General features: G+C 56.1%; 6 protein-coding genes across 6 annotated transcripts; 4 read left to right on the forward strand and 2 right to left on the reverse strand.

The window, feature by feature from the left end:
- Nucleotides 1–220: 220 nt before the first annotated feature.
- On the reverse strand, nt 221–3,261 carry F5Z01DRAFT_638003 (arrestin domain-containing protein; the record flags this gene model as incomplete). Its single annotated transcript, XM_046262328.1, has 2 exons — nt 221–979; nt 1,033–3,261. 2 exons carry the CDS (start codon nt 3,259–3,261, stop codon nt 221–223), a joined length of 2,988 nt encoding a protein of 995 aa, XP_046116762.1.
- Nucleotides 3,262–6,179: 2,918 nt separating this feature from the next.
- On the forward strand, nt 6,180–9,405 carry F5Z01DRAFT_187531 (uncharacterized protein). Its single transcript, XM_046257983.1, has 2 exons — nt 6,180–6,610; nt 6,661–9,405. The coding sequence occupies exons 1-2, from the start codon at nt 6,434–6,436 to the stop codon at nt 9,172–9,174; spliced, it is 2,691 nt and encodes an 896-aa protein (XP_046116763.1). The 5' UTR covers nt 6,180–6,433; the 3' UTR covers nt 9,175–9,405.
- A 3,448-nt stretch (nt 9,406–12,853) lies between these two features.
- F5Z01DRAFT_188072 (uncharacterized protein) lies at nt 12,854–13,701 on the reverse strand. Its single transcript, XM_046257985.1, has one exon. The coding sequence runs from the start codon at nt 13,585–13,587 to the stop codon at nt 13,069–13,071; it is 519 nt and encodes a 172-aa protein (XP_046116764.1). The 5' UTR covers nt 13,588–13,701; the 3' UTR covers nt 12,854–13,068.
- Nucleotides 13,702–15,195: 1,494 nt separating this feature from the next.
- F5Z01DRAFT_638005 (uncharacterized protein) lies at nt 15,196–17,231 on the forward strand (the record flags this gene model as incomplete). Its single annotated transcript, XM_046262329.1, is given in 3 exon segments — nt 15,196–15,612; nt 15,632–15,953; nt 16,003–17,231. 3 exon segments carry the CDS (start codon nt 15,196–15,198, stop codon nt 17,229–17,231), a joined length of 1,968 nt encoding a protein of 655 aa, XP_046116765.1.
- Nucleotides 17,232–18,430: 1,199 nt separating this feature from the next.
- Nucleotides 18,431–19,487, forward strand: F5Z01DRAFT_675644 (chitin synthase export chaperone; the record flags this gene model as incomplete). The annotated part of the gene is made up of 2 exons (XM_046265170.1): nt 18,431–19,243; nt 19,296–19,487. 2 exons carry the CDS (start codon nt 18,431–18,433, stop codon nt 19,485–19,487), a joined length of 1,005 nt encoding a protein of 334 aa, XP_046116766.1.
- Nucleotides 19,488–23,210: 3,723 nt separating this feature from the next.
- Nucleotides 23,211–26,466, forward strand: F5Z01DRAFT_188661 (uncharacterized protein). The gene has a single exon (XM_046257986.1). The coding sequence runs from the start codon at nt 23,409–23,411 to the stop codon at nt 26,208–26,210; it is 2,802 nt and encodes a 933-aa protein (XP_046116767.1). The 5' UTR covers nt 23,211–23,408; the 3' UTR covers nt 26,211–26,466.
- The last annotated feature ends 56 nt before the right edge of the window (nt 26,467–26,522 follow it).

A 26,522-nucleotide genomic window follows, 5' to 3' on the forward strand; every position in this document is an offset into this window, starting at 1 on the left:
CTCATATCGACATCAGATCCCACGTAGGTATACCGTAGCCCCTATATCCAAAAAAGAGACAAAGCGTCCACCGGCCAGACGACTGTAAACACCCCCAGGGCGCCCGTTTTCGAACATCCATGCACCAAAGCCCGATGCGCCGGGTGGTCCATATAAGACCGGAATATATAACTGCAGAAATGACAATAAACAAAGGAAATTCGTGATATGCATGATGAATCTAGACAGCAGGCGCTGCTTGTCTCTGCTGACTAGTGACAACATTGTCCATGTTGAGTGAGATTGTCGGGCGTTGGATTTCCATGCTGCGGCTTGGCATCCGGCCGCCCGGTGTCCGTGGGTGAGCAACGTTCACGCGTCCGGTCCGCTCGAGGATACGAGCGGGACCATCGTCAGAGCCAGAGTCGGAGTCATCTTCGGGGTCGAACCCATAATCCGCAAGACGGTTGAAGTAGTCTGCCAGCCCATCCACGCTCGGCGTGCCAACGACGACATCGTACTGTGGCGGCGGGGTGGCAGTAGGGTGGCCAGTTGCCGTGCCCATATTCTGCGTGACGATCTCCAGCGCTGGGGGTGGCGCGAAGTCATCGTCGAACGCCGGCGGGTTGAAACTGGGAGCGCGCAATAGGTGAATAGGTCGAGGCTCGTTCGACGACGCTTCACTGGCCGGGTTCATCGGGCTCGAGTCGTGGAGATGCGCAGCCTGGGGCAAAGCAGGCATGTTCTCGTTGGACATGCGGTTCAGTGTGCCTGTTGAAGAGTTGGGCGAAGGATCGGAGGAGACAAAGCGAGAATCCGGACATCCACAGGAGCGCACTGTCTGCCCCTCAGCTATGTTGCCATATGCGGGCAGGACCGTGTTGGCCTGTGTGGCCCGGCAGTTGAGTACTGTGAAGGGCGAGTCGATGCTAATTTCAAAGTGACGGCGCTTTGTGCCCGTCGGATCCTCAGGGTCCAACCGACTAATGCGCATGACAATCTGAAATAGTACGTTAGCATATGCATCAACATAAGACGTAACATCCTGCTCACCTTGATCCAATGGTAGACATGGACGTTTTTCCAACTGACGTCTGGGTGCAGCCTCTGGTCCTTGTTCTTGGCCATCATCTCGCAGGTAGGGATCTGGACATTGGCCTCGATCTCAGTAGCACCCCACATGGACTCCAAGCCAAGATCAAGATCACCAAGTAGGTTCTCCGCTGGATCAGGAAGCGGCTGCGGTTGCTCGTGCCGTCGGTGAGCCTCCTGAGCTCGCCGCTGGGCAGCTTGATCCCGGGCCTGACGACGCTGCTGCTGGCTCAACTCGCCTCCGCGGACAGTTCGCAACTCTGATGACGCCCAGGTGTCGTCCAGTGGCTTGCCGGCGGATTTCTCGAGTAGCAAAATCTTGCGTCCGGGATCTTTCCGAGTGACTCGTCGGTCCTGGGTCCAGTATTCACATGACTCTGTCACAAAGACTTTGAGTTTGTGGACTTGTACTTTGGCGAGAGGCGTCAACTTGAAGGCAATCGGGATTTTACCTCCAATGGGAAAACTCTTTCCCGAAATGATAATGTCGTAGTGGAGCTGATCTTCCCATTGCCGACTTATGGAAATGGGCTCAGTCATCTCTAGCGACATCTGGTCGGGCACTCGAACAACGCAGACCTCCTTGGTGCCGTGCAAATTGGGTTTGAAGGCCCCTGCGCGATCCACCGTAGCCTGTAGCTCCCATTTGACAGAGCCGTACTGCAGTTTGATTGTTTCCAGCTGGTGATGATCAATGGGCAGCTCAAAAGAGTATGCATACACGCCAGGATAAAAGACTTTGAAGCCCTTGGCCGCGGCGGATGGTGTACCTGGCCCACTGTCACCCTTGCCAAAGCTGCGTGACTGCGCATTCTGCAGTGAGAGGCGTTTTAAATCTCTTGCCGACAGGTTTTTGTGCTGCCCGGAATGTGACCGGTTATGTGCGACAAGATACGGAGCGCTAGATTGGTCCTTGAAATTGTAGGTGCAAGAGTTGCCATACTCCGTTTCCCAGACGTCGTTTGTGACGTTGAAAAAGGTGAGAACCTGAGTCCGCAGGCTCGTCTCCTCAAAGGTCTCTTGCTTTGTCGGCGGGATGCCCTCTGGCCATTCCGTCCGCGCGCGCCCTACCAGCTTCAGCTGGACCGCCTTGATCTTGACGTTCTTGGACACGTTGAGCTGCAGCTTGCCTCTTAAGAGCGCAGTGCCTGCTTGGCCTGTGCCTCGTGACTGGCCATCGTGGTCGAAGCCATTGAGGAAGATGTTGGGCTCAGCGAGCAATATCGAGCAAGCCACGCCACTCCCTGACGCCACGGGCTTTGGCACCTCGCTGACGAGGGAGCTAATGGCCGACTTGTTCGCTGTTCGACTGGACATCATACTGAATCTACGGCGATCTGATGTGTTGGTATTGGCCCGGACTTGCGGTCGAACCCGCGGTGTAGGGGTGGGAAAGTCTGTAGCAGCACGAGACAGTGTGTCGGTCGTGGGGTTTATCGCGCAGGCTGCGGGCAGAGCGTCCGTCGTCGCAATCGATGAGCGGTCCTGCGTGGCAGTGGTGGTGTTCCTGCTGGGCGCGTGGCCTTGGGAGGTTGAATGCAAGTCGACGTCCGCTGATTGGCGGCGTGGGGACTCGAGTCCTTGGCAGGTGAGGTCAGAGTCTGGGGTTGATGAGGAGGAGGAGGACGAGATCCTTGCCGCGACAGAAGAGACGCTGGCGCTGTTGGAACTCAATTGGGAGTTGTCCGTGGTCGTCGAGCCGCGACGTCGAGTAGGTTCTGAAGGCTCGCGAATTTGTTGCGCCGTCGAGTGGTTGTATAAGGACCCCAGAAATTTACTCAGCGCGGGACGAATGGGTAATCTGTCAGCGTGGTGAGGCGCAGGGTCGGACGCCACTGGGTGAGAAAGGGCGGCCAAGTCGCTAATTCGTCGATGGGCCCTGGCGGTTCGAACCTTGATCTTGCGAGCGCGCGTCGACGAAGGAGACTGGGGCCTAGACCTCAATTCGTGAGGGACGTAGCCGGGGGGGTATGTGACAATGTGAATGGCGTGAGGACGTGAGCGTCGAGGCTCGATGAGGGGTCGTGGGAACCTGGCGGCGTTGTTGGCGTTTCCCTGGTTCCTGTTGCTGCCCTTCTTCTTGCTGCTGTCGACGCGGGGACGGTAGTAGATGTTGCCCGAATTCGAGGTGATCCACGTGGAATTGTTATTGCTGGTTGGGCGTCGTGAAGACTCCAGGGTCGCTGGCATAGTGTTATTATCGAGTGCGTGGAATTCTAATTCGCATGTGCATGTGACCGGGGCACTCTCGTGATGATCGGCAACGAGACGGCAATTAGGATTTCAATGACGCGTGGAGGAGCGAGTAGATGGAAGTCCCCATTGCACACTTTGCAGCCGCCAATGTGGAAGGGAAGGGTAGTGACAGACGAGAGGAAGCCGGAGCTAGATATGCGAGAGAGTAGAGGAGTGAGGATGGAAGAGGTCGTGCTGGAGGTGAAGAAGTGGTGATGGGAACGACGGAGACTGGACTCGACTGACGATTGGGGGCAAGAGGGCACTGGACCTGGGGGGGTCGCTACTGTCACTGAGGTGAATGGATCATGGATATGACAATGTCCATGTGCCGCCGTAATATCGAGCGCAGGACAGGCTGTAATTGCCGACATGACTTGGGCCCCCGTGGGCCTGTTTTGCTGCGTTTGAATTCCTGGCGCCAGTCCAGTCATTGCTGCCCTGATCTCATCTCCAGATGGGCTGCCCGATCGCCGGTGCGCCACTTGACACGCCAGCGATTGCAGGTTGGAACTTGGGGGTGCCGCGAATCCACTGCACTGGCAGCCTCCATAGTGGGGTACGGAGCAGGCACTAGCAGGGCTGCTCAGGCCGCAAGCCGCTGTGCTCGGCCTCGCTGGCACCTGTTGTCGCCCTGTTTGGTTGTGCTGGCCGGGTGGGGGGTTGAGAGACGGGGCCCCGGCCAGCGGAGGTGGTGATGTCAGCGCAAAGTGCCGGGCTGATGCTTGCTTGCTTTGCGCTCGCAAATCCAAGCGTCCTTATTGATCGACTCAACGCGCAGCCTGAGCACCGCGCTATTGTGCGATCCAAGGCACGAGGAATGCTGTGCCTGCCTCTGCCTAGATTGTCCACGCCAGCATAGCGAAGACTTTCGGCCAGCGCGAGATGATAACAGCCAACGGATAGTCGGCTCCCGTCGGTGCTTGGCCGTTTGCATCATGGTGAGATGATGGGTGGGAAAAACGGAAATGGAGCTGCCGAACTTGCCTGTACGTACAACACAGAGTGGTGCAGATCGAGAGCAAAAAGGCGGTCGTCGATGAGTCGGTAGGTACCTTTGATCAACGCCGAATGCCGCGAGTCGTCAAGAAGCGAGCGAGGTGAGTGCGTGCGTGGAAGAGGCACCCTTATCAATGTCAAGTCTCTACTCGTCGCGTAATGTCGTCGACGTCTCTGCGCTACGGCGTCCACCGAGGCGAGAATTTTCCTAGAGGCTCAGACCTTGGGCGGGAGGTGAGATGGGAGCCGGACACCAGCCAAGATGTATACAGTTCTCTCCTTGGGGCTATGTATGTATGTGATGACAACCACTTGACCCCAACTTGCGCAGGATGCGCGCTGTGGGATCTTGTCGTCTAGCGCTGGTGCGGCACAACTACGTAATGCGGGACGAGGAGCATCGGTAGTTCCTCTTCCAGAAACTCGATTGATTGATTCTTCGCGCGGTGGCTGAGGCTCACAGGTGTCTAAAGTAGACTAGTCAGGGCGACTAGTATTTGTGTACAGCAAGTTACGGATGAGAGAAGAGAGGCTGCTATCACCCTCTCGTGGCTCTCGTGGGATCAAATGCGAAAGAAAGCCTTCCTTGACCAGATCCATTCGAGATTGGGAAAGTCATATTAGCATCCTGATCCTGCGGCACAGTACTACGAACGGATACAAGCACACTGCCTCCCACCTGACAGGAACAGGGACTCCAATGGCGGGGTTTTCCATTTGCACCATTCCCCGATGCAACGGAGATGGATCGTCGCCCAGACGAAGAAAGCAGGGCACTGCGCGGCACAAATGTTGGTCGCCTGGTCTCCATGTCCTCTTGTTGCTACGAATCTGACCTTTCGGCGACCTCCCCTTGGGGACGGACTGTAATGAGCGGGTCAGGTTGCATGACCGTGGGGTCTGTGCTTGAAGTATTGATGGCGATGTGGTCGGATTACACAAATATGACAATCATTAACCCGAGGACGACTTGCCATATTGACGAAGCTGACTTTCTTGGTTGTGAGACGAGGTGACTGATCATTGTTCGTGCTTCGTCAGTGTTGGGCGTGGGAGCCCTGATTCCTGCGGCAGGCTGAATGTCACGGATCCCTCCTACGTGGTCGATGTTTCACGGAGCACCGCCGGTATCTGCAGGTCGATGCGTACGTAGCATGAAACCTCTACAGGATTAGTAGCATTTGTTTCATCTGTTTGTCGATTGCAACTATCAGTGTACTCCAAGACAAAGGCCACTCCTCCCGGTCGAGGAAGCCCGGATCTGCCTGCGCCGCTGAGGTCATTAGACTTTGGTGTGGTCATGTGGGAGCCCCAATCTCTCGTGCGTCGTAATACTCTGAGAATAAAAGCACCTGATCGATGTTACGAGACAGTGTCGGCGAAACCGTGAAAGCAAATCTTTTCATCCGAGCATGCCGGCGGAAGGGTCTTTGGAATCAATAATTACCTTAGTTAGATTCGATGAGTCCGATCCCGGGAGCCCTCCGCCAAGCGCTCCGGCATCTCGGGACATGTGGGTCCTCCGAAGCCGGCCCGCCGGCCGAATGCTCGCTATAGATGCGCTGTGGAAAAGTGGCAAGAGTTTACTCTGGCTAAAGGCTGGGACGATGATCAAGTGATGGAATCAGGACTATAGTCGCTTATTTTGATGGCTTGTCCCATTCCGAGGGCCTCATCGACCATCGAACGTGCGAGTCATTCTAAGCAATGACGTGTCTACAACAATACATGAGTGTATTGTGTTAATAGTGTGTAGTCCACCGGAGGCCGCAGATAGCACTTCGAAAAAAACGGGACTTCACATGTTGAACCAAGGCGAAGAAACGAGTGTGCGGTATTCTTTCCACTCACCAGCCGTCACATTTAGTTTGTTCGACAGCCAGCATGCGGAGGCACAACACAAGTGTAGGGTAGGTTCGTTCTCACAGCGATGCAACGGAACAACCCCACATCACCCCACCACCGGATTATCTTTGCTGCCGCACAGCTCCAACTTTTTCCAGGACCCACCAAAAAGTTTCGCAGACACGCACGATGATAATCGGCCTCGCTGTGCTGCCATCACGACCGTCGCGACAACCAGAAGCCCCTTCGCACTGCCACTTTGAGCTTCCTACGCCTCGTCGCCATGGCCTCTGAATACAGGATACACAAACCATATGTGCTGTCGACCCTACCCCGACCGCTGGGCCATACAGACAGCAGGATCGTCGCCAAGGAAGTCTACGGCCAGCGAGATGGATTAAGGAAGAAGAGGACGGAATTGGCTGTCGGCATTGATGGCGAGACGGCGAGCATATACGACGTAGGTTGTCCTCTCTTCAGGTGATAGAGAGCAATGGCTGACACGAGTAGATTCCCGGGTCGCGATTGATCACTTCCTATCCCATCCCCCCACAGGAATCATTTACCTGCCCACCGCATTCCATACGCATTCGACGCACCGGCAGCAGCGATGTCTCTCGTTACACATATATCGCGACAAAGGATGGCGCCTCGTACAAAATTACGCTGTTCAAGGATGTGGTCCACAGCGATGGCAAGACGACATCCACAACCGAGACCAAGGCCCTGCGAAAGTCACCGGTGCTGTACGTCACAACCTCGGGGCCTACCGCCACGAGCGCCGTGGGAAATGTCATTGCGGTGTGCGAAAACGGCGACGTCTTCAGCTTGAGGGAGAACCTCGCTCTGCTGTGGAGCTCCTCGGCCAAGTCTGTCGTGGACGACGTTTCCTCCTCCGCCGTCTCGGGCTTCGAGGTGGACTTTGCCATCTCGGGGACGGTAGCCGAGTTCAGTGACGGCATGTTCAAGAGTCGCCCCGAGGTATACACGTCCCTGCCCAAGTCCGCAGGCGCGGAGCCCTCACTCCTCGCGCTCGTGTCCAAGAGCGCGACGGGCGGCACCGAGGGTCGACACCTGCTGGTCCTTGCCGTGGGCACTGGCGAGTCGTCGGCCGATGCCCAGAGGTTGACTCCTCTGGATGTTGCGCCTTTCACAGCGCCCGCGGGGGCTGGCCGCCCCAAGTACCACTTTGAGGTACAGTCCGGGACGCTTCTCCAGCTCCAAGAGGGCGCGTTGACCGTCTTTGACCTCAACGGCGCCGTGCCCAAGGTCAAGTCCATCATTCAGATGGAGGAGGCCACGACCTTCACCAGGCTCTCCCGCCCGTTTGTTCTCGCCATGTCCGCCGACTCAATCGGTCTGTACAACTACCAGTACCGCTCGGTCCACGCCATGTCACAGCTCGACCTCTCCGACCTCCCCGCCGAAAGCCAGCAGGCACAGTCCTTTGAGCTGATCAGTTACCTTCGGAGACAGGATACGGCTATCGCGCTGGTCGACAACACCCTCGTCTGCATCCACATTGAGCCGCCCAAGAGCAACGGGCGGAGGCGCAAGGCCGGTCTGCTCATCGACTCCATCGGACGCGGCACCGCTGTTGAGATCCCAGCGAAACGAGCCAGGACTGGGCGTCCGGCTCCCGAATTCTCCCACACGCTTCCCGGCACCATCACCGAAGAATACCTCCGCAAGCACCACGCCGAGGAGAAGGAGGCCGACCAGCTCCTGAACAATGACGCCATTGCCGAGTGGGAAGCCAAGCTACGCGGCAAGTTTGGCATGGACAAGGCCATCGATGGTGCCCCCAACGGATTCCAAGCGACCGGCAACCAGGTCGACGACGAAGTGCCGGCATGGGAGTGGTTCATGGAGCCAACCGCCTACCCGGCCGTCGACCGTCGCTGGGTTCTCTACGGCATCACCAGAGTCTTCACAGTGGACGTGGGCGAGGGCTCGGAAGATGATCGGCTTCGTCTCCGGCTCCTCCAGCCCGACAGCAATGTGATGGCCTACCTCGCCGTAGCGGGCCACCTCACCATGACCAATATGCACGCCGCCTTTAGAGAGGAGATGGAGAGTGCGACAAGGAAACGATCCTTTGCCAGCGATCTGATCCAGTGCCTCACCGAGGCGGACCCATCCCTGACGCTCCTCCTAAACTACCTGCGCGCGACCAAGCTCGGCGAAGTCGAGGTTCTCCTCGCCATCCGCGCCATCATGTCGAGCATGGATCTCATCCCCACCGCGGGCAACGCACCCAAGAAGCTGCTCACCGCCAGCGCGCACGCCGACGGCCAAGACGACATGGAACTCGACGACCTGGAGCGCGAGATTGCCGTGACGGAGCATTATCTGGGCGACGAGAGCAGCACGCGGTCGAGGGGTCTCACCCTGGCCTTTACCAAACTATGGCGCCTGCCCTCGCGCACGACCGTCAAGGCCCTCGCCACGGCCCTCCAGACCGAGGAGATCCTCGCCCTCATCCACCTCCTGCGCATAGAACTGGTACGCGGCGCTTGGACATCCCTCTACATCGACCCCACGTCCTTGGACGCCGAGGGGAACGAGCCGCCCCCGGACGGTGTCATTGCGCTCATCTCCGACCTACTCGGCCGCTGTCTCGACGCCATCGGCTCCGGGGGCTGGCTGCTCAACGACGCCCTCGACACGGCCACGGAGACGGGGGACATTCTCGCCGCGCTCAAGCTCGAGGTCGCCGCCGCCCTCGACGGCATGGAGGAAGCCGTCTTTCTAAACGGCGCCCTCGGGGAGGTTGTCCGTTACGGGCGCGCCGCCGGCGCCGCCGCGTCGGGCTCAAGAACGATGAACGCTAACAAGCCCATCACCGTCACCGTCGAGAGCAAGGAGGGCAGGATGCTGCCGCTGGGGCTCAAGGCCAAGACGCTGCCCAAGAGGGAGAAGGTGGTCAGTGGCGGGGAGGTGGTGATGAGGAGCAGCCGCGAGACGGGTCATCTCATCAGTCAGAAGGTGGAGGCATACTCGCTGGAAAAGCTAGCCATCTAGATATGTTTGTCTATGCATAATACGTTGCAAATACCCAGCACGACGGCCACCGTACACCGGCAGCATGAGTTCGATCTTGTAGTAGGCGTCGCGGCACTGTGCGTGATGCCATATTTTGATAGTTGCTGACTACATAAACGCAGCCTTGGCTTCCCATGTCGATCGAAGCGTGCGTGGTAGACGGGGTGATGGTTCTTCTGACAGGCAGATAAGAGGGGACACATGGTGAGAGTCTCGCTCATCTATCCCCACACACCGTCCCCATTGCCGGTGTGTGACATGTTTATTGCCAGGCGCCTCTCCTCACAAACCTGCGACGCCATATGGATCAGTGGATTGTCACCACCACCCCTCACCAACATCCTCGTCCATGTCGTGTCATTGTCGAGGCCACCCCACCACCAACCGGCCGTGTGCGTCGAATGCGATTAAGAAAAACTAAAAAAAAAATTATTTCATGACATGCCTGATGAAGCAGCATTTCCGCGGATACGGAACATTGTGTCCGTCACCGTCCTCGAAAGAGGCTCCACCGTTGTCGAGAGCGGCGATGGTCTCGATGGGCGACAACGAGACGGGTCCTGCGGCCGGTCCGAGGGTGCCGGGGCCGAGAATGCATCCAGTCGAGACTCGACGCAGCTCCGAGGACCGAAAAGACATGATGGAGCGTCACGAATATGTATGAGCTCTTCCCGTCGAATGCGATCTTGACTCGGGAAGCTCCAGCTGGCTACGAGGCTACAGAGCGCCGCGCACCCGCGAGAGGGAAACTTTGTTTCTTACGCAAAAAGGTATTCCACAGCCCCAGTCTCTCACAGTACCTATAGCGGCCAGTGGCAGGACTGAAATGGGCGTCTGAGTTCAGTGAGTTGCTTGCATGTGCCGCGCTGTCGATGAATAATAAAAGAAATGAACAAAGTGATGGTGAGACAATGGCAGTACTTGTTGGTACGTAGTACGCCCCAAGTCAGACACGGCTGTCGCTGAAGGCTTGCCGGCTTGGTCTGGCTCGGAAGCCTGCGTATCACCGATTATCCCTCTGTGATAATTAGCAAACGCCTAATAAAACAAGGAACACGAATCTGTCTCAGGCTGGAAAGGCGAGCTGGCTGGTCTGGAGGGTGGATGGTCGAGGCAGATCCCGGTCTCGCATGGCGCAAAGTGTGACTCTAGTGCACAGCCTGATGAGCAATTGCGCTGTGCCAAGCGTGTTGAAGGCGAAATCGATGGTCAACAAACGGATATACGCACACGCTGACTGCAGATAGCACAGCTGACCAGCTACGTTCAGCACAACGGGTGCCTCCGTCTGCCCAGCTGTGGGACTAGTGCCCGTACACCCTCTGTCCGCGGTAGGATGTAGCCTGCCATAGATACTTTTGCTTGCGTTGATTGTACGTGCGTTGGTCGGAATGTGACGAGGCGCTACCGGGAAGCCGCGAGGCCAAGAGAACGACAGTATCCGTAGAGTCCACGACCTTGCTGTCTATCTGTCCGTGACTCTGTGTCCGTCGCGAGCATGTGGACATGAGCAAGCATAAGAGTGGCGGCCGGCCGCATTGCGTACTACGTATGAGTGAGTTCATCACCAGTTGACTTTTATAATTATGAACTGCAGCTGACCTGAAAGGGAGGCGTAGATCCGTCCAAGCCCAGCCCCCACCACGGCTGGTCCGAGTCCGTCGCGGTTGTGGCTCGACAGTTGAGGCCAGCGTCAACATCGTCAAGGTTCAAGGTTGCCTTTGTCGTTATTAGTGCCAGCCATCAAGGCCTGCCGCTGCTGGATGCTGCTGCAGTCTGCGCCATGCCAGAGGATACGTAGTACTTTTGATTAAGCAGTCGGCGGTGCAGCGGACAGAGTGCATCGTTGCCTGTGACATTGTATCAAATTTAGCACGCCATACTACGGCCTGTGAATCGACGAATGGGACCGCGGGAAGATGGTACAAGTATAATCATGGATAGCTTGCTGATTGAACCGGCTGAAAGGTAGCTAGGTAATACTACGTACACTGGTCGTGATTGCGGTGCATTAGTATCGAGTCATGTGGGGCCAGAAGAAGCGGTACGAATTGTACTACGTACTCGGTATCATACATGTATTAGTTGTAATATTATGGCACAGATCCTATGCTTCACAAAAGGAGCATTTGCAAGGCGTTTGAATTACAGGGCTGGAGCCTGCCAGCAATACCGGTGGTGAGTGATAATTATTAGCTGCAAGCCAGCAGATGGAAAGGGGCACAGGAGCACCTGCCGATTATTGCCTGCACGTACGTACTTGAAAAGGAAAGTCCAACCTTCAGCTAGCGAATGACCCGCCCGCCTGCACTCTCCCCGCCCAGGCAGCGTGATACGACGATGAATCCGAAAAGTAATATCACTACCCTCAGTTACGTGTTACTGACCAGCATCAGAGGCTAAACACACCCAATTTCACCCGTGGCTTCAGTCTCCCTGATGCTATATCTCGTGTGTCTGGCACAGCAAACCTGGTTTCTCGCTCAAGTGACAGAGACGCCCGAATAATAATACGCACCTAAGATACACGTAGCTTGTTGGTCCACCCTTTGCCTCAGTTTCAGAGAGACATGAAGCGAACATGTACGCACGCACGCACGGCATCAATCGGTACCGTACTTATTATTATGCAGCCTGCGTCAGACACCCGGTCCATTGCTATCCTTTTGCCATCCATGTCCTTTGTCACGTACGGTGCACAGCCTGAGATCCACCCTGGACTTGCGAATACGTACTCACGCATCCGTACTCCCACTATTAATTATTAGTTAATAGCACCACGCGCGGCGCCAGTTGTCCGCTGGCAACTAGTCAACTTGTTGGCGGAGCAGTCGTAGCCCAAGAGACTTTGAAGTTTGGATCACCTCCGTTTCAGTCGCCAAGGACAGGGACTGCTGCTGTCCCATCGGCCAGCCGCTCCAACAAATCTTGACGGCACGCCTCTTGGATCCTGACCAGAAGCAGGCGCACCGGAATGCGGCATGTGTGCCAACAGCAAGCCGCGCACTGCGATGGAAGCCAAAACAGGTAGCCCACCGCCTACAATGATTCGTACGACCCTGCAAATATGCAACCACTTTAGCTCGGGCTCCTGGGGCTGGACCAGGGGGGAAGCGGGCCCGACGTTCACGCCAGCCGCCGTTTCTCTTGTGCGCCAGCCAGGCTCCGCTTCCTCTGTTCGAGACGTCTTCTCATCACGAGCTGGGTTTGCATATCGCCCCTTCATCGACATGCGGCGAGGCGCAAAGGTCGTCGCTCGCAGTGGTCAGCATCGTCTCAAACCCCCCTCAGGCCAGGCCAGGCCAAGTCAGCAGCAGCGGGCCAACGAGCAAGACACGGCACGCACAATTCAACGACCGTACGCGGCATCTTGGGCATTGGCGACTGCCTATTATTTCTCACTATTAGAAGGCTTGCGGATGCGGACATACACGCTGATCTGATCGCCTTTGGTGATTAATTTGCTAGCCTGACACTGTACCCGCGGGGGCTTGTTCGACGTGGGTTCCTCATATGGCGCATGCAGGGGTCATTGATTCATTGATGGATGAGAATGAGGGCGGACTCCTTTCTACTCTTCATGCGCGATAATACCATGCAATTTTTGACGAATTGTTACGGGGTAATTACGGATACTACGACTCCGTACTCCGTACTCACGGACTAGTAACAGAACTTGGTACGTAGTTGGATCGCCCCCAGATGACGAAAGGTCAGGGAATCTCATCCTCTGTTGATAGACAAGCACCAATTTCCTTTCACCTGCCCTTCTTGAGAGCAGCCGGAGGTAGGTGAGTCCCTGGTATTTGGTGACTTGTGTTTCAGTAAGTTCTCCCGTGTTGTTCAGACAACAGGCGACTCGCTATTTGCTCCTCACCAATGGCCTAGGATTCGATGCAAGCCACTGCCCACTGGCCATGCGCGCCCAGCGCAAACAAGGGGTAGTAAGCGAGGGGAAAAGCGAGAAAAAAAGCATCCTGTGGAGCCCGCCTCAGTCTGTGACTCTGTGCAACTGCATATACGTATTTGCCTTTCAATGGGGCCATGCCGTTTCTGCAGGGAATTAGACGGTTTCATGCCTCCATCAAACCGCATGCCTATCAACAACAGGACAGCTAAAAACCAGGACGATCTCTGTTCCAGCAGCAACAGGCGGCGGCAAGGTTCCAACAAGCCCCCGCCCAACAACAAGCAAGCCTCGCCTTGGACAAAGGGAGGGCGAGACGCGAGGCTTGGCTTGGCTTCCTGTGATTGCCAACAGACAACCGCCATCCATTGCGCAGCGCAACGCAACAAATCAGTAACTGTTTTCTGCTCAACATCACATCGGACCAGACCTACCATGTGAAAAGACAAGCTGCTGCTCGTGATGGATTTGGGTCTAACCCGCATGAACCCTAGGCTGTGCTGTTGTTGGAACCCCCCGGTATGGTAAGGTAGACACTGGCCAGTGGCACGGTTTAGTAGCGCTGGATGTCTTTCTGGGCCACCGGCCCCATAGATCCCACAGTGCTCCGTAGCGGGCTTGCAGCCACTACGTACGACATGGATAACAGTGCAAATTCCAGTGGGACAGATTTCTGCACCGTCTTTAATGTTTTACGCATCCCCGTCGCTGCTTTCAGTTGCTTGTTAATGTGAGGAGTATAGATAGTACCAGCATTTCATGACGAAGAACCTCAAGACTACTAGTAATGACAGCACGTACCCTACCAAATCGTATCCCGTTTGCCAGCCGGCGAGCCCGTAAGCCGACTGGAGGGTGAACGGAGGGCGAGGTCACAGTGAGCCAAATGTGCCGGGGTAATTATTATGTACTCACGTTAGTGCAGCGTGACTTCCCCCCCCCGGCCCACTGCTCCAGTCGTCAGCCACTATTGTCATCGGCTTGAGACCGGACGGGCTGGACTGGGTGCCAGGCGGCCAGGCCTACCTGGCACTTTGCACTGCGCTACGGGCCAGGGCAACCACCAGCCAGCAGCCTGGCACGATTGACCACCACTACCACCGCTGGCCGGCGGCTCCATCCATTCATTGACTGACCAGGCAGGCTCCATGTCTGTCCGTCACTCTTCATTCAGTGGTTCCAAATCTTGTCCCCATGGCATGCACGGCTGGGCTGGGCTGGGCTGGGCTGGATTGGATTGGAGACTGGGACGCAGCCCCAGCGAGACCCCCCCCCATCCTACTTCTCCATCCCGGACCGCCCAGTCGTCTACGTCTACGCCTGCGCCTACGCCTTCCAGTCCACCACGCCAGGACCACCTCGGGCCACGACACGACATGGAACAGACTCGGCCGGCCGGTCTCCCTTTTCCATTTGGCCAGTCTTTGTCCTTTCCTTCATTCTTCACTTTGACCCTGTTCCAATCTTCGTTCATAACACATTCACTGTATCCCGATTCACTTGGTGGTCACCGCCGTCACACGCTCCTGCTGCTTTGATATCACATCTACAGCAGCCTCGGAATCACGAGCTCGACCTTCAAACCTTCGGACTCTTAGCCATCTATCCTTCTTAACTCGTTGGGTCGTTGCTGAACCTTGATCATGAATGCACGAAGCTCAGTCTGAATTAAGGAAAGAAGCAGTCAAGATTGCGGATGGGAGGTTAATTTGGCCGTACAACTCGACTCAACACCAGTTCCCAAGGCCATTGAGCCCCCCAGTCCCTTGCGAGTTGCCAGAGCCTTCAGCGTGGGCTCTCAGGCCATCAACACCACCAATCGACAAGCGTAGCACCTATCGAGCTTCCTTGGAGTTCTGGTCCGCTTCAGTCGTGACCGCTATTCGACGACGACGACACCAAGATCACCATCGACAACGACGAGCGACGAGGAGAAGCGAACCTACCAGAGACCAATGTCTTATCACACCTGCGCGAACCCGAGATTACCATTGTCACCTTCGAACGGGCCACAGCCAGCGATAGATAAACGAGTTCACCTGCGAGCAAACCACCGCTTCCACCACGGGCTACACACGCCCCCGGTGGAGGACATGTCCACTGCGTACCAGCCACCAATGGCTGCCTACGAGAACAATGCCATGCGTGGATTTCCCCAAGCACACCCATACAATGCCAGGTCACGAGCTGCCATGAGCGAGGCTCATCAGGGGCAGATACATCGGTCGACAGTACCTCCACAAGTCCAGTTGCAACAACCTCAACCGGTCCATTCTCAATCCCTGGCTTCGAATTGGATGCAAAAAGATGCATATCAACCAGTGAGCCAGGCAGCACCACCGCTGGTGGCTCAGCAAACACTACCGCCATCACCGAATGCCATTGTTGTTCCATTGGAACACCGAGGACACCCTACAGATCTCGACTCGGATGCGCTGAAGTTCCACAGTCTGGGCCTGCCTCGCTGGATCAACCCGAATGGCGGAGATTTGGCTGCGTTTACGGCAAAGGTGAGCATGGTAATTCCAGCTTCACACCTGGTCCATCACTAATCCAAGGCAGATGACATGCTTATTCTGGTTCACCACGTCCGACGAGCTCCGACAAGCCGAGTCGGTCCGAACAAGACCTGCGAACGCACCGATACCTCGATTACCCAAGCTAGCGCGACCCCACGACGCCTTCAGGAAATGGACCCAGAGTGTCTTGTCTACTACGCAAGTCACCCAGAATGTTATTCTTCTTGCCCTCTTCTTTATCTACCGCCTCAAGATGGCGTCACCCGAGGTCAAGGGGAGAGCCGGGAGCGAATACAGACTGCTGGTCGTGGCCCTGATGCTGGGGAACAAGTGTGCGTTAAAATCCGTCACACGCAGAGAGCGGGCACTAACATGTGGCAGTTTTGGACGATAATACGTACACCAACAAGACATGGGCAGAAGTCTCGGCGTTCGACGTGAAGGAGATTCACGTCATGGAGGTCGAATTCCTGAGCAACATGCGGTATAATCTACTGGCCTCCAAGTCAGAATGGGTGGCATGGCTGGAGAAGCTGTCCTGCTTCCACGAGTACTACGAAAGGGCCTTGCACATCCCCGACTCTCCTCTCGACGTTGCCTCGCCAGCTCACCAGCTTGTCCACTCGCCCTTGCACTCGCCCACGAACATGTCTGTACCCGACTTTGGCCCTGTCACACCAACAGCCGTGAACAACTTCTCACCGACGTCCAGCCGCTCGCAGCAGAACTGGGCGGCTTATCAGACCAACAACGTCTCGCCCCTGGCGTCCAAGCCGGTCGTCAGCCTCGTACCCTCACGGAAAAGAAGCATGGACGAAGACATGTTGGAGCATCCGGCGAAGCGTGCGGTGCCCTCGTCCCGCTTGGTCCAACAAGGACTGGCCTCAAACGTACCACAGCCTGCCGGTAGACTCACAGCGCCGAACCTGGCCCTGCATACCAATCAACAACGCAACCTGCCGGCGCTGACGATGCAGACACAGACGTCAGCATATCCGCAACAGCAACAGCAACAGCACCCGCACCAGCAAGCGTACATGACACCAACGAACGGCAGCTCAGCCGCCGGTCACGTGTCGCTGCCGCCGTTGCAACCTGGTCTCCGAGCCATGTCTACCGTTTATCCGTCAGGACAGTCCGGCATGGCGACCCAGAACATGGGGCCCACGACGGCGCCAATGCAACAAGCTGTGTTTGCTCCGACGCTGCCCAGTCATACTCCAATGGGATACGGGGCGGCCCCCAAGCACCACAGCCCGGGCAGCCTCGCGCCGTACTCAACGGCATCGCCGCTACCCGACCACTTTGGCCCTGGCTCTGTGATGAGCACACCGATGGCACACACTCCCAATTCCAACTCGCCCAGCTTCTATCTGCAGCAGAGGCACAGCCCTTACAAGCCCATCAGGCACGTCAACACTCTCCTGTACCCACCACCCTCAGCGTCTCTGGATCAGTACCATATGCAAGTCCCACATCCTCCCGCGCAGATGCATTATCAGCCCATCGGCCGCAGGAATGAGGTGCGGACAGGCGTGGTCCCTGAGTACATGATGTACAGTCAGCGACTTCCGTCACAGATGACGGCCCAGCACCACATTGCTTCCTAGTGAAGTCAAAAGAGACGCTTGAGTGGGCCAAACCCAACAGCTGACGGGTCCGTCACAGCGTTCAAGTATATAATTGTTTTTGTTTCTGTGCATTTATTGAATTCGGCATGGCATAGAGGACAGGAAGGCTGCATGGCTTGGAGTTTGGTCCTTTGACGTTACGAACATGGCACGCACTATTGAGCGTGTACACTGCATTTTATGGCATTGGCGTTTTCCGACCCTGTTGTGCTATGGACGGCCAAGCGCATCTTCAGTCTTGACTGACGGGTCATGTCCACTTGCTAGACATACATGACTACGTACATAGAAGGGGACTTGAGAGAAGACACGACCGTTTGCGGGAGCAAACATGGCAAAGATGGTAGCGTATGGAGTTTGTGGATTAGCAATCAATCTTTCTGTCGAAGTAAAGCGACTACTTCAGCTTGCCTCCTCATAGTCATTGCCAAGATTGTGATGAGCAACGAGCATCTTTCGTATTTGAGTAGCGGGGCTTGGCATTCCAGACTCAGAACCCGCCCAGGTTGAAGTTTGCCAGCCTCGTATCGGCCGCAACTCACTCCAAGCCAAGTGCGTGTGGCCCAGCCTGAGCGAAAGAGCCGGTTATCATCGTCATGCTGGCGACGCAAGCTTGCTCGAATTAATCGATACAAACACCGGGCAACAAGACGCCGCGTGACAGTATTACAGCGAGCATGTCACACTAGAATAGGGTCGCGACCTGACTGCATTATACTGGCTGCTGGCTGACAGGGGGTTGTAGTCTTTTCGCCCTTTTCAATGTGGCAGCCCCGCTCTTCTTCCCCTTTGCCTTGCGCCTTCCCTCTCCCTTTTCCACGGCAACGCCCTGCTTCCCAGCCCCAGGCGCAGTTGAGCATCTCAATCAACCACCTCCACCACCAACAGCCATCTCTCCCGCCGACCGACGACGTCCACTCATCAGTGGGGCGCTCTCTTCCCTTCGTTTCTTCCATACTCCGGTGGCTGGACGCTCGTTTAGTTCAAGATATCATTGACCTTTCCCATCGACGACCTCCTCGACGCGCGACGACACCAATCAAGAACAGCGACTCGACTCGACTCGAGAAACGCCTGGCAGTGGTGGAGCGCGCCATACCTCGAAGTTACCTCGAAGCCGACAGCGAGACGGATCCTCGTTTGCGTAAAAAACAACAAGTCTCCCAAGCATCGGCACCATGTCAGGCTTTGGAAGCTTCGTCTCCATCTGCGAGAATGCGCCTCTCCCCATGTGCGCCTCGCTCGGGCCTGTTCTCGCTTCCTCCGGCCGCAACGGCATCGACGCCGACTGCTTCTCTCGCAACATTGAACTCGCCAACACGATTATCTTTGAGGGGGCCGCCTCGGTCCTACACATTGTGGCCCTCATCATGACCATCATTATGATCCTACACGTTCGATCCAAGTTCACGGCCGTGGGGCGAAAGGAGATTCTCACCTTCTTCTACCTCTACATGATCCTGACAGCCATCTCCCTCGTGATGGACGCTGGTGTGGTGCCACCTGGCAGCGCGCCCTTTCCATACTTTGCGGCGATTCAGAATGGACTGAGCAGCGCGGTTGTCACGGCCCTGCTGATCAATGGATTCGTGGGGTTTCAGCTCTACGAAGATGGCACACCTCTGTCTGTCTGGATGCTTAGGGTGTGCTCCGCCATCGCGTTCGCCATCACGTTCCTCGTCTCGCTGGGAACCTTCAAGTCGATTGCCGGGATGAGCCCAACGAACACCGTTGGTCTGTTCGTGGTCCTGTATCTTTTGAACGCGATCCAGTTGGCTGTGTACGTGGGTATGCAAATCCTGCTGGTCACGCAGACCTTGCAGGATCGCTGGCCTCTGGGTGACATTGTCTTCGGCGTTTTCTTCTTCATTGTGGGCCAGGTTGTTCTCTACGCCTTCAGCGCCAAGATCTGCACGGCTGTGAGCCACTATTTTGATGGCCTCCTTATCGCGACGGGCTGCAATCTGCTGGCCATCATGATGGTGTACAAGGTGAGTCGATACTCGATCGGGCTTTGCGGTGGAAAATTGCTAACACCAGCAGTACTGGGACTCAATCACCAAAGAGGATCTCGAGTTTTCCGTCGGCACACGTATGAACAACTGGGAAGTGAAGGATCTCCTGCCCGAGGAGGACCGTCGGGCCACAGTCTACACAGACGACCCCTATGGCCACACGAGCGCGTACGATATGCCTTACTCGCCCACGACAGCGCGATACTCGACAAAGTATTGAGCAAAGACCGAGCAGGTTCTGTCGATATGGATTGGGAGACACAGGCGTATGGTTGCTTCATGACAAAGCTCAAAAAGAACATCAGCATGGAAGGAATGGCTGGATTACGGCTTGGCGTTTATTCTTTTGTAATATCCCAGTCTACATTGGCACTGGGTTGATACGGTTATTCGAGCGTGGGGACAGCGCGAGCGAGATGATGCGACACACACTAGCTACCCTTTCGCAGCCTCCCATTAATAGCTTGCTTAGCGCGCAAAGTATATATATAACATGCATACATACAGTCATGTTCTCGACTCTCTGACAGTGAAGCAAGCAGTGCCTACTGTTGGTGGCCAACGCGGCACAGCGCGGCCTGGCTAAATATGGGATCATCCACGCCATCCAGCGCGTAATAAGCCAAGCTGATATGAATGTGACTGCGGTGCTGCAGCCTGATGGATCCAGGTTGTATGTACGCATGTATGTGCGTGGGTAGTGATGACGGGTGACGAGACAGATAGTTACCTGTAGTACAAGGTCTAGCAGCAGCAAACAAACTGCCGCGTATTAATTGGGCATAATTGACCAGAATCGGCCTCGGTTACGGACATGATCATAGCGGACTAAAAATGGCAGGGATAATCACATAACTAAGGTGAACCAACGTGTGAGACCACTGTCACCCCTAGGGCGGGCTCGCCCTGTGACATTATGCGAAACAGGCGGACTATTCATACCGACATATGTCTGTGCTTGCCTGCCTGCCTGACCGACCGACCAACAGACCGTGCGGCGTGCGCACTTCAAAGTCCTAAACAAGGGAGCTTCATGCGCGTCGGCGGCGTGGAGCGGAGTCGTGAACCCGTGATTCCCCAGTGGTTCACTGGTTCAAGAGTCCGATGATTAACTACGTACGTCCAATGACAGGGTCCATGTAGTTCACGGCCCATGACCCCCCAATATACATGTATGAGCAAGACGAAGAGACAAGGGCAGATTATCGTCAGGCTGCTAAGCAAGCAAGGGACAAAGGGCGTTCCTCGACTGATGTCGATGAGAACTTTGGGAGTCGCACTGGTTGGCCTCAGCTGGCGTCGTGTGGCTGGCTCCCACGCCTCGTACCGTATGCCGAATCAGAAACCCCATGTGGACGTGTTGGTCGGTGACTCGGTGGTGCCGTGGTGGGGAGGGGAGCAGGCGAAAGGGGGGTGGGTGAGAGAACAAGGACAGCTGCCGCTGTTGTGAGCGATCATTACGAGATTCGACGTGTGAGATCAAGAAGCCGCGCTGGGGCTCTCTCGCATGCGCTACATGATGTATGCAGGCAAGCAGTGCGGTTGGCTCGTCGTACCAAGTTAGACTGTGTGGTCGAGATGGTATCTGGGCACCGATGGGAAAGGAGCTTCTTAGCTCCAGTCGCCAGGAAATAGAGTTTCTTGTGACAAATCCGTAGAAGGATCGTACGGCTGGCCTGAGTCAGGTGCTAGGTCGGCATGCGCATCGGCCAGGAGTGTGTAAGACTAGCGAGGAGGATTGCCCCGGCTATCTTACGAGTCGCGTGCCTATAGCGGAAGTAGATGGCGAGCCGGGTGGGGACATGACCTTGGTTGATGCAGACAGGGGCGCCGTGGACGATATACTACTTGACAATTAATATCAAAGGTACCTTATTAGCTCATCTCAGCTATGTCGTCGCTCATAATGATGGCCAGCTGTCGTATGTTCTTTTGCTGGCGGCAGCAGAGCGTCGCCTTGTCCGGAAATGAGCGTCTTGTCTTTGAGGGGGCGCGCGCAAGCAGGCAAGCGATGCTCGGATGTCGGTGATGGCAAGGGCTAAAATGATCGGCTCACTTCACTCATGCTGCCCATCTAGCCAAGTGCATTCCTGAAGTTGTTCGGGCACTTGTTGGGTCTCGTTAGCAGGAGAAGGATTTATGCTCGCAGAATGACCAACCAACAGTCAAAGGGCAAAATCGGCGACCCAGGCGACCCAAAGTACCCGTCTGTGCGGCATGCACATTATTAGTTAGTCTAGACTCACGTGTGGTGAATGCATGCATAAGGTAGCGGATACAGTATGGGTCCTGCCTTTATTGCACGTACTATGTGCCTTGTCACAGAGTGGCAGGCTATCGGTGCATATACAGGGCGAGCGGCGCACTATCTGGCAGTAGTGGCTTGTTAGCGACATGGACCCCATTCAAGCTTGGTTTAATCGCCGGCGATAATCAGAGAACCGTCTGTCTGCCTTGCGAACCACGAATACAACACTACTAAATGTAGTGATGCAAAGACTAGAACTCATAATTCTGCACATGGATATTGATGCTTGCCGATAGATGATCCGCGACTAGTGGAGACTGCGCGTAGCTTTTTTTCGGGACTAATGGGCGCAGGGATCCTATTTTCTTCTACGGGCCCGAGTACAGAGCCCTGACCGACCGACCATCTATGCAGCGTGATGAGTGACTAATGTGCGAATCGACGTTGCGACGACATGGTCCTAAGCTGTGAGCATGGATGGAGTCGGAAACAGGCACTGAAAACTGATAGTATATCCGGTCAAGCATACATCCCTCCTACTACGTACTCCGTACCGGCTGAGAGGTAAGAAACGTTGTGCAGGTGCGGCTGGACCTACCCACTAGCTGCACTATATCCACCAAGCCTAAACTTAGCGACTTGGCCAGCCGCAGTGCCTAGGTAATTATTGCTAATTAGGTACTCTCGTACTGTACGCAGCTCCAGTCGTGCTGAGTCTAGTCTCCTGATATTATTGCCCACGGTACTTTTTAGAAGCCTCCGTGAATGGACTGTCGTCGGCTGCACCGAATGGGAGAAGGTCCCGCTGGTACGTACCTGGCCTTGCCCACCTAATAGGGGAGGCGCATGAAGCAGCCGCCTGCCTGCCTTATTTCTGACTGGCCAGGCAGCCTATTCCATCCCCCGTATTCTACAGTATTATGCGTCGCACTTTCCCTCTGCTCATTCTTGGTTAGCCTTCTCGAGAGGACAGACCCACATGGCAGGTAGCCTAAGGTAGGTAATCTACGTACCTATCTCAGCTTAATCTCACTCACTCACTCACTCACTCGCTGGCTCCAGTCGCTCGCTCCCTGCCCTTCCTTTGACATCGTGCCTGAGCTACAACTGGACCAAGGACTGGACTAAGCAAGTGATCGTCAAGCGTAGGACGTCTCCGCCGCTACATCGCTCTTTTTCGCCTTGCCCACCCATCATTGCAATTTCCCCTTCCCTCACGCACCCTTCCTGGTCCGCCTATCTATCTAATACTTACTACCGATCTGTCTACGTATCAGCAGCATAGGCGTTTTGCTCAGCAAAGCATCCGGACGTCACATCTTTCTGGCAACTTTTGACCACCCGCGCTCTCCACCCCCTGGCTGCCTGAGCCGACCTCGCATCCCTCCACAACACGCGCGCTTTGACTTCGCGGGACTTTGCATCAGTCTGTCTGTATCTGTGAACCCGTCAATGCTCACTCAGTCTTGCCCACATCCTTGCCGCCTGATCACATAGCCAAGCGGCGCTACTGGCCAGCATTTCTCTCCGTCCTTCGGATCCTCAACAACAAAGTTCGCGCACCTGCGATTCAGATCGATTGGCTTTGGCGCCTTGCAACACCCGGCCAGGACACAAAGCTTACCAGGTACACGACTAGATTCGGCTCTAAACTTTGTTGGACACAGCAGCACAGGTGCTAGGTACTTTTCCATCAATATTTTCGCTGTCTGATCGCGATCCTCTTATTGTTCGAGCGGGTTACAGAACGCGCCACACAACTCTTGTGTCACGTCTCTAGGTCACGTCTCATTGATTGAGCACGGCTACGTGTCATCCATTGACCTTGTATCTGAGGACTTACGACGACACCAGGGCCGCTGGGCTACTACCAAAGTCTGCATCGACCCCACCATGGCCGTGGAGGAGGAGAGTTTCGAGGGCATACCGCCCGACGAGAATCGTGAGATTTGGGACGATGCCGAGTACAAATTCTGGACAAACTTCCAGACCGAGTGCAAGGAGTGGCGCGACGCGCGCGAGGCCAAATACAGCCATGAGACAACCGATCTGCGCGTTCAATTGAGCGAGCTGAGCGGCAAGCGCAATGCGATATATGAGACCTACACGCGCCTCCGAGCACAGCTGGCCCAGACGGAAGACGAGTTGAGCGACGTCTCGCAGCGCCTGGCAGCCAAGGAGTCCGAGTTCGGCAGCTTGAATGATGTTCATCGCATCGATGTGGAAACGAAGCACAAGGAATGGGAACATCAAATGAGGGTCATGACCAACTTTTTCCGCGAGAAGCGAGGCGACCAGCCTTTACCCGACGATGCGACCATTGAGCCCCCTGAGTTTATGGCGCCGCCTAAGCTCCTACCAGAGTACCGCGCTCGCCCTCTCCCGATCGTGCCATCACCACCTCGTGGACAATCTTTTGAACCACCACCGCCAGCGTCCACGACACCACCTGCAGCAGCACCCCCAACCGCACCCAAGTCAGCGCCCCCCAGTGAGCCGTCGCACGAGGAAATCCTGGCCAGGGAAGCACTCGCTCAGTCCGCGCTTGTCCCATCACCTGCAAAGCCGTCTCCACCCAAGGCCCCTACTCATCCTACACCAAACGGACACTGGGATATCGTTCGTCGGGAAGGGCGCCCCCAGTCCCCGCCGAGGGCGTACCCTGTACCGCAACCACAGCCACAACACCAAGAGCAACGGCGCCCTGATGCCTCGACGAGCTGGCCGACAGTGGAGGATGCACAAAGTCGCGCTGCCCATGATCACGAGGTGCGACAGCGGGAAGAGCGCGAGAAGCGAGAGTGGGAACGACGCGAGCAGGAATTACGCGAAAGAGATATCCAGGAGCAAGTGCGCGAGCGTGAGCGTCGTGACAGGGAGGCCGTGCGCGAACGGGAGATTGCTCGTGAGCGAGAATCCCGTGAATGGGACCGCTGGGAGAGGGACAAGCGTGCGCTGGAAATTCTCGAAAGGAAACGCCTCGAAAGAGATATCCGCGAACAAGTCCTTCCACCACCAAGGTCATTAAGTCACGCGCCTACAATCCAGACGCATTCTCTCCCACCTCCGTCAGGGGTTGGTTCTCACGAGTGGGCCGACACTCTACACGCCGACCGTGATCGCCTGAGCCGCTATGCCTCCCACAACGGAGATCGTCCGATTGCTGGGACGCCAGTTGAGGCCTCACAGTCTCTCCCCAGCGCTGGTCACACGCCACAACCGTCGACATCATTGCACAACACGCCTCAGCATCGCTCCATCTCGGCAAGCCAGACTCCTCGGGGCCTTACCCCACAGGAACCATCGCCGGCGCTGCCATCGACGCAGACTCTACCCTCGCTATCGCAGCAGAGACTGCCACCGCCGTCCGTGTTGGATAGCCGACCCCCTCACTCCCATGCTCATGCTCATGCTCATGCTCATGCCCATGTCCACCCGCATTTCCATGCCCCAGAACCCGCGCATCCTCATCATCTGGGTCATCCCCAAGCCATCGCCCCTCAGCGTCCCGAGCACCAGCGTCAGCAACATGCGCCGCCTCCGCATCGTCAACCCCCGATGCCCGCGGCTCAGGCTCTTCCCTCTATGAGGCATTCTCTACCTACGACGGGGGGCTTTAGACCAGCCAACGGCGGGTTCACTCCGGCGAATCAGCCTGTGACCAGCAGACCTCAATCACCATTGGTAGCCACGCCGGTGGCGTCGGCACGCAACTCCCCCTCGGCCCCGGAAAGGCCAAGCGAACCTCTGGTGGAGATCAACCGAGATAACCTTGTGTTGCGACACGATGGGACTGTCTACACGTGGCCTGAGTGCATGGCAGGCGTCCCGAGGCGCAAGATCCACCCCGGCGACCCATACTGGGAACCCGACTGGAAGGACGTACGGTCAGAAGTCGTTGAGGCAAAAGAGCGATGGCATCAGAAGCACCAGCGCGCTATTGAGCTCGAGGCAAAGAAGGAGAAGTCGGGGTCCAGCAAGTACCAGATTGGGAGACAAGTCAACCGCGGCACCAAGATCCTCGAGTTTCTGGATGACGAGGACCAGATCAGCCCTTACCAGCTCCTCGCGAAGCCATTTATGCACGCCTCCAAGGGCGGCATCACGTCTTATGATACCCTTTTCCGTCTCTGCGAAACTCTGTCCGAGCTCTCCAAATTCCACCTGGATATCTCGCCCGTGGACTGGATGCGCCATCGCCTATACGAGATTATGCTCGAGAGCCCAGACGGCTCTTTCAATCTGCCCAAGATCGTGCACGATTTCTACCATGATCCCAAGCTGACCGACCTTCGCCATAAGCATGGTTATAAGAATATCGGACGGCCCTCTGGTCAGACAAGGGGTGGTCGCCAAAGCACTGGTCCCGGCGCATCAGAAACAACGCCCAAGCAACCACGCAAGCGCAAGAGCGCTGCCTCTACACTGGGGACCCCCCATGATGAGAGTGAACCCGTGCCGTCTAATCCCATGGTCATTCACGATGAAGGCCCCTTTCTCCAAGCACGATCGGCTATAGCCAAAAAGCCGCGCACCGAGGACTGGGAGCGCCTCGAGGTCAGCGAACCGGAAACAGCACACCAAGTAGAGGTGCAGCCAGCAGCCACGCCCCAAAACGCGGGTGATACACCCAAAGGAGAGCACGCCATGAATGGTTCACATGAGATGTCGCGAGACATTGCATTGAAAGTGTAGATCACGCATTTCTGGAGGCACGCATGAGCCAGCAGGGTTACTCTTTGTCCTGGACATCTGGCACTGCGAGGTGTCACTGACTCAAGTTTTTCCTTTTTTGTTTCTCATCCACTGTTTCTTATCGATTCGACTCTCCCGAGGAGAGGCAGCCCTTTTCCCTTTCTTTTCTTTGTTTTTGCGCAGCTTTGATTTCACCTTTGCTGAGCCATCACGGGAACCAACTTCCTCGCCATCCAGCCTTAGTTTCTTTTTCTTCTAATTCTCGATACCCGAAGACTGCTATGGGGAGGAGGGCACACACGGCGTGAGGCG

Source organism: Emericellopsis atlantica (genome assembly GCF_019669845.1).
Source record: "Emericellopsis atlantica unplaced genomic scaffold F5Z01scaffold_19, whole genome shotgun sequence".
Taxonomy (NCBI): Eukaryota; Fungi; Ascomycota; class Sordariomycetes; order Hypocreales; family Bionectriaceae; genus Emericellopsis; species Emericellopsis atlantica.